Source organism: Borostomias antarcticus (genome assembly GCF_949987555.1).
Source record: "Borostomias antarcticus genome assembly, chromosome: 17".
NCBI classification, from domain to species: domain Eukaryota; kingdom Metazoa; phylum Chordata; class Actinopteri; order Stomiiformes; family Stomiidae; genus Borostomias; species Borostomias antarcticus.
Window position 1 is genome coordinate 14290874 of NC_140250.1, and position 7500 is coordinate 14298373.

The 7500-nt window shown below is 46.3% G+C and overlaps 1 protein-coding gene across 1 annotated transcript in view; it reads left to right on the top strand.

Moving 5' to 3' along the window:
* itgbl1 (integrin, beta-like 1) overlaps nt 1-7500 on the top strand; it is a gene marked incomplete at both ends in the record, with an annotated part of 83741 nt that overhangs the window by 71862 nt on the left and 4379 nt on the right. The window contains one exon of the mRNA XM_084452010.1: nt 5610-5756. Within this exon, the coding sequence (XP_084308136.1) occupies nt 5610-5756 (147 nt within the window). The remainder of the gene's footprint in view (nt 1-5609; nt 5757-7500) is intronic.

The following is a 7500-nucleotide window of genomic DNA, read 5'->3' on the forward strand; positions in this document are numbered from 1 at the left end:
GACACTCGGCAAAGCACACACACACACACACACACACACACACACACACACACACACACACACACACACACACACACCAGAACTTGTGGAACATGCCTTCACAGGCTCCTGACACAGATCGCAGTGTTCACTCTGTAGAAGTTTGAGTGTGTGTGTGTGTGTGTGTGTGTGTGTGTGTTTGTGTGCTTGTGTGTGTGCTTGTGTGTGTGTGTGTGTGTGTGTGTGTAATTTTCACATACCACAACACCACTAACTGCAATGGCAAACATCTTGCTGCCCTATTAAACTTATGGAACCAAATCTACTGGCTGCGAACACCCCGTTCCAGAAAATAGTGGGCAGGAGATGGACCGCGCTGGGTTGTTGTTTCACATAGTCTGGATACGCCGACCAAATGAATCGGGCGCCACTGATTAGGCAGTAATAAAACAAATTATAGATGCTGTGCAGCCTAGAGTTGGCGGCAGGCATTTTGAGGATGAATAAGGAGCAATGAGAAGTAGCCTTAAACTACTGGGCTATGGAGGGCGCTAAGTGGAGGATGAGGAAGAGATAAATCATACATTTATAAATACAAATACTAAATTATGCTCATTGACACTTCAATTGAGCAAGTCGACCTCACTTCATGTTCATTGACTAGTAAAAAAGGTTGTCTGTACCTTTAAGAGTCTGCTTCTGTCCCCAGGTGTTTGATGTGAACTGATTGCAATTGCCATTTTTCAACAGTCAAGTACCACTATCGTTCTATAAGAGGAAAGCATGGCCGACTTCAGATAGCTCTAACTTTAAAAAGTATAAATGTCACAGCTTAGATATGTGCACAGTAGGAATCCTGGATGAGCATTTTAGTAGATCTACATAGTATGATGGGATTGAGTTGTGGGACTCAATTGATTGACTGAGCATGTATTCACTGATTGACCGAATTGATTGGATTGAACACAGGTAGACTGATTGAGATGTATTGTAAGCAGACAAAAGACTCATCACATGAAGAGATGCAAACAAGTTGAACTGTAGCATGCTGGAAATTATGAACAGGCTGGCCTGATCTAGCTTCAATCTGCACTAAGTATTTAGTGCAACTACTAGAGGGTGACAAACTAACACATTTTTAAAATACACCAAAGTAAAACTATTGTGCTATTCCCCTAAGGCCAAACTGTGTATAAAGGCTAATAGCCAAGCTAAATGAATCCATGGGAAACTCACTACCTTACACCAATGGCAAGGCATGATCTTGTTGACATACCTGCCAAGTGCGAAACCATAAATGGTTTTGACTTTAAAGTCAGAATTTCTGAGAAAAAAGTCAGAAATAACTTCTAAGAAAAAAGTCAGAATTTCTGACTTTAAACTCAGAAGCTTAACAAAAAAAAAAAAACGTTGTTGGCCCTAATGCTCTTCCGTATACATTAGCTATGGCAAAAAGACAACAGGTGGTGATTAAAGTTCTCGTCTCCTAGCAACTCAGCGCTGTTAGAGCAGACTGTTAAGTGGGGGAAAAAAAAAGCTCAGCGCTCAGAGTGAGCATTCGCTCACTGAACACTCAGCTACTGAACGCACCCAGGGACAGCAGAAAGGGTGGAGGCCGTAACACAACACAGGTGGAATCCAATCAAACAATCAGTGGAACAGGTCTCCTCTCAATCAGAGCCATAATAATAAATATAGATGATATACATAATATATACAATTAAATTACAAGGAAAATTACAGGAAAATTACAAGAAAAAAAACAGTATGCCTAGATATAGGAAACATAGAGTGTACATACATACATACATACATACATACATACATACATACATACATACATACATACACATATTTACAACACTCAGGAACACACCAGAACACTAATTTTGATTGATTGAATAATTTATTGACAGTTTAAAAATACAACAGTACCTTAAAAGGGCAAAGGATATCACAAAAAGACTTGCTTCCATTGTGGTCCATAAGTAAACATATAACATCTTGACAAGAAACATTATAACATATGACATACAACATACAACAACAATACAAAAATAAATACAAACCAAAACAATAAAGACATACCTGTATCAAAAACAATGAGCTAAGAGGCTGGTTTTAGATGATAGCTAAAGAAGGGATGCAGGCTAGTTGCGGAGAAAATGTAACTAAGACCATCTACAATGTACGTAGAGCCATGACTTTGAGGCAGATTTAACATTTTGTGGGGCATTTACAAGTTCTATGGCTGGTGGTAGAGCAGCCCACTGTTTAGCGGCAGCATCAAATAATACATTTTACCTGTGGGTGTTCTGAAACAGATTTTGCTTGTGACTACATTGTCACCAACTCTGACGGTAAAACCTGGGGACTTACTTAGGTTAGAACTGGACCCAAATAGTATGGATTCTGTCTTTCCAAGGCGTAATGACAATTTGATGTCAGAAAGCCAATGACAAACGTTTCTGAGCTCGGTGCTGAGGACTCTTTCCACCGGCAACTTGTCCCTGTCCGAGACCAGGAGCGGCGAATCGTCCGCAAACAGGAACAAGTTGCAGTTACACACTGATTTCATGTCGTTAACGTATATTAAAAATAATAATGTCCCCAGGATACTTCCCTGTGGGACTCTACAGTTCACTTGGAGGCGCAAGGACAGGGTTCAATTCACATCAACCACCGGTTCTCTTCCCTCTGGTAGGATCTCACCCAGTTTGCAGATGTGCTATCAAATCCAATTGCCCTCAGCTTGTTCAACAGGATGGTATACTTTACAGGAACAAGAAGGAGAGGAGGATGAGGGACAAACTGAAATCCATTCTGGAAAACCACTTAGGCACTGTTACACAAAGGAGCAACTGAACCGTTCTGTATTACACCTAGGTGGGATGAGCCTGTGACTGAAATTGCTCCCCATCTGCCACAGCTCGTCATGGAGGGGATGAGAGGGGTTGTCTTGGATAGACTTCAGTTTGTCCCTCATCTTCCTCTCCACCACAGCCTCCAGACTGTCCAGTTGTTGCCCCACGGCAGAGCTGGCCTTCCTCACCAGCTTGTTCAGCTTGTTTGCCTTCTCAGACCTGTTGTTGCCTCCCCAGCAGGTGACGGCAAAGAACAGTGTGCTGGCTACAACCGACTGGTAGAACATCCACAGCAGCCTGCTACACACATAAAAGGACCTGAGGAAGAAGAGTCTGCTCTGTCCTTCCTATAGTCCACCATCTCAATGTCCTCCCTGTGGGAGTCTCTTGTTCCTTCTGAAGTCCACCACCAGCTCCTTGGTCTTGCTGATTTGAGTTGGAGCTGGTTCTCTTCAGACCATCTGACAAATCTCCTGACCTCATCCCTGTTCTCCTCCTCATCATCTGCCCTGATGCAGCCCATGATAGAGGAGTCATCCGAGAACTTCTGGAGGTGGCACGCTCCAGAGTTGTGGCTGAAGTCGGAGGTGTAGAGGGTGAACAGGAAAGGTGACAGGACAGTTCCTTGGGGTGCGCCATTGTTTCTTATCACCACATCAGACAGGAAACCCTGTAGTCAGACACACTGTGGCCTGCCGGTGAGGTAGTCTGTGATCCAGGCCACCATGTCGTGGTCTACCTGCATAGCTGGGAGCTTTTCTGCTAGTCGGAAGGGCAGGATGGTGTTGAATGCACTGGAAAAATCAAAGAACACGACTCTCACTGTGCTTCCTGGCCTCTCCAGGTGTGAGTAAGCTCTGTGGAGCAGGTTAAGCAGCTGCGCCGGCACAGAAAACACCCCAAACAAGGCCTCTCTCTCCCCCTTGTATTCCCTTTAAACATCTCTGCCCTTCTCCCTTTCTGCCCGTCTCCCTTTCTCTCCTCTTTCTTTCTCTCTTTTTCTGTCTCTCTTCTCTCCACCTCTCCGACACCAATCAGTGCAGACGAGTGTGTGTGCGTGCTTGTGTGTATGCATCTGTGTTTGTGCGCGTGCATGTGTGCGTGCGATCGGCGGGCGCGTGTGCGAAGAGTCGAAGAGATTCGGTTTCTGCATCTCTGAAGCAATTAAGCAATTAAGACGAGCAGTCGAGCCGTGCGTGGCTCGGGCTCCATCCCTCCATCCCTCCATCCCTCCATCCCCGGCCTCGCCCCTTCCTTAGCCTCTATCTCCGAGCCTCAGCAAACAAAACGGAGACAAGTACAGAGGGGAGCGAGGAGCGGAGGGAGGGGCGGAGGGGGTAGTAGGGTGGGGCAGGCAGACGGAGGACAAACAGAGCGGGGTGAGGGAGGGAGGGAAACAACGTCTCAAACGAAGAGGTGGAAAGAAGGAGATGAGGTGAGAGAGACGGAGAGGTCCGGCCCGAGGGATTTGTTGATGACATGGGTTGATTGCGGAAGCGTCGCCCAGCGGAGAAGAGCTTCCTGAGAACCGGAATGATGAACAGAAATCAACTAATGATGTGTGCACTCCATTAATGTACCAGAGGGCTCTATATTATGAGATGATGAAATGAGAATACTAATGTGTGTGTGTGTGTGTGTGTGTGCATATGCAGAGAGAGAGAGAGAGAAAGAGAGAGAGAGAGAGAGAGAGAGTATGAGTGTGTAAGAGAGAGAAAGAGAGAGAGAGAGTGTGTGTGTGTGTGTGTGTGTGTGTGTGTGTGTGTGTGTGTGTGTGTGTGTGTGTGTGTATGTGTGTGTGGTGTGCGTGCGCGTGTGTGTATTTGAGTAAACAGGCTCAAAGGAAGGTTGCAGTAGAATGCTTTTCAAGTGTAAAGGCTTTTCTCCTCCCATGGGCACATCCTATACCTGATAAAAGCTGTGTGTGTGTGTGTGTGTGCGCGCGCACGCGCCTGTGTCTCCAAGAGCGCATCAAGATGAAAGTGCGGAACTCTGTCGACCCATTAATCCTGCCCACAGACCCGACGCCTCCTGCAACCAATTAGACGAGGCGGCGTGAGGCAGTGAGCTCCGGAGTGCGAGTCTGTGATCCGTGTGTCTCGGATGTGAGGAGTAGGAGGCGCTAGTTGAGGACAAGACACCACCGTGCACTGACCTTCGCACACCTTGAGGCTGTGTGAGCTAGGAACACCTCTCTCTCTCTCTCCCTCTCTCTCTCTCTCTCTCTCTCTCTCTCTCTCTGTCTCTCTCTCTGTCTCTCTCTGTCTCTCTCTCTCTCTCACCCTAATGAGGTTTGAGGCGGCCATTGTTAACGGCGTCTCATTGTTGTTGTTTTTCCTCAGTCTGGATTTTTGGAACTCTGACGTTGTCGATGGTTACTGTGGTGGCGGTGATGCTGAAGACGATGATGTTAACGGCGATGTCCACATAATGTAGCCTGCTATTTTAGTGTCTGTCTGTCTGTCTGTCTGTCTGTCTGTCTGTCTGTCTGTCTGTCTGTCTGTCTGTCTGTCTGTCTGTCTGTCTGTCTGTCTATCTATCTATCTATCTATCTATCTATCTATCTATCTATCTATCTATCTATCTATCTAATCTATACTGTATATATTAGGCGCATGTTTACCTCAGTGTGGCAGGTCTGTTTTGTTGCTGTTCAGTGTTGGTTTAGCTGGTCCCTCAACTGTGAACCGATGAACTTCATCTGAATCTGAATCTGGACCAGTGGCACCCGGACCTGTTTAACCGTCTCCCTCCCCCGTCCTCCAGGTCACGGCTTCTGCTCGTGCGGCCGGTGCATCTGTGGCGACGGCTGGTTCGGGAAGCTGTGCCAGTTCCCCCGAGCATGCAACATGGCGGACGCTCAGAGCAAGGAGCTGTGTGAGACCGCCGACGGGGTCATGTGCAGCGGGAAAGGTGCTTCCTCGCCACTCCTCAGCTCCTCATCATGATTCTGCCTGCCTCATTTACCCCCCTGTCCTGCTCTGTTCCCTCCAGACGCACCGGGCTGGATGCTGACGTAGTTTATACTGCTTTTGATCAGAATAACGCTACTTTACATTACAGCTCAGTAAGAGTAACAGGATAATACCATGGTAATATCGGCACCATTCCTAGGAAATTACCTGCGATTACCATTAGTTAGCGGTAGTTGCTGGCAGTAGTTACATACATTAAGTAGTTACCGCCCCAAACCCATCCTAATATCCTATTTAAGCACATGATTTGTTACATTGTTATTAAATGGAAACAGAGATGGTAGTTTCCATGTAATAACATGGAATCAGAGCTGGAAAATGCAACGAAACCTGTTTTTATTTAATTCAGTCGAGATCACTTAAGTCAAAATTGACTCATTTATTAGCATGCAATAATATATACAGCATATAAATTTTTTTACGCATATGAATTTTGGCGGTGTGATCTGTTCGGGGGGCCCCCTGCCTTTCACGCATGTGGAAAGCGGCAATCTAGATGTTCCCCCCCTCTGGGCCGCTTGGCCCAGAGTGCCGGGCCGGAAGAGGGAACGGCATCTAGCCCCCTGCCTCTATGACGAGTGGGCCGCGGTCGGAAAGACGCTCGGAGGTAACTCAGCCCACTAAGACCGTCAAAGAGCGCCACCGGAGGACTGCTGTACATTATAGTCCCTGGCCTCCATGGGCCAGCACTTCGTGTAGTCCGAAGGAGATACAGCCTAATGTCTCTGCCTCCATGGTGACCGGAGGGACCGCTGGATGGCCCTTCGGAGATGTTTCGGCCCACGATCACCACGGAGCGCCACAGAGACTAAGCTAGTGTAATTCCCTGGCTACCACTAGCCGACACATAGTGGAATACCAGAAGAAAGCAGCAATACCCCCGGAACAGAGAGCACGATGACAACAGAGACAACATGTTTTTATTTAATTTTATAATAATGGTTATATCCTTCTGAAAATCCCAACTAAGCTCATGATTTGCTACAGTACCTGAAAACAAAGACCGTCATTTCTATGTAAAGATGTGGAACCAGAGCTGGAAAATGTTACTTTAGCTGTTTAATTCGATGGTTATTTCCTTTCTAGAATCCCAACTAAGCCCAGTGTTTGTTATTGTAAAGTGGACCTATGAATGGACTTCTGAGACATAGTGCAAAAGTAATTAGCCAGTTTTATTCACTCAAAGTTGTCAATCAGAATTACACATACTGTAGACATGCATTCATTCCTAGCTTGACATACAGACTCAAATAATGGGACTCCATTTAAATGAACACAAACGCCAGTAATGGTGCAAAGAGAAAATGTGCCATATAATAACTGTTTGACTAATAATAATTACAGGACCCGAACGGGGTCTATAATCCATCATACGGTGACATGCACACACAGGTGAGAGGCGACACAGCACACAACACACACACAGGCAACGTTGGTGGTCGCCGTTGGAATTTGTCTTCTGCATATTCCCATCCAAGCTGTTCTTCTCCTGGGACAGTGGGCAACACTTATCAGTGGTCCAAGTACTCAGTCCAAGTGTCAGGGACAGGACTGAAGAGCATATGTTCTTCTTCTGCATGGTTCTCATATTGGGTTCTTGGGAGGAAACCCTTGCATACACGGGGAGAACAACTCCACACAGAAAGACCTTGGAGACCTTCTTAATGTGAGGTGACAGTGTT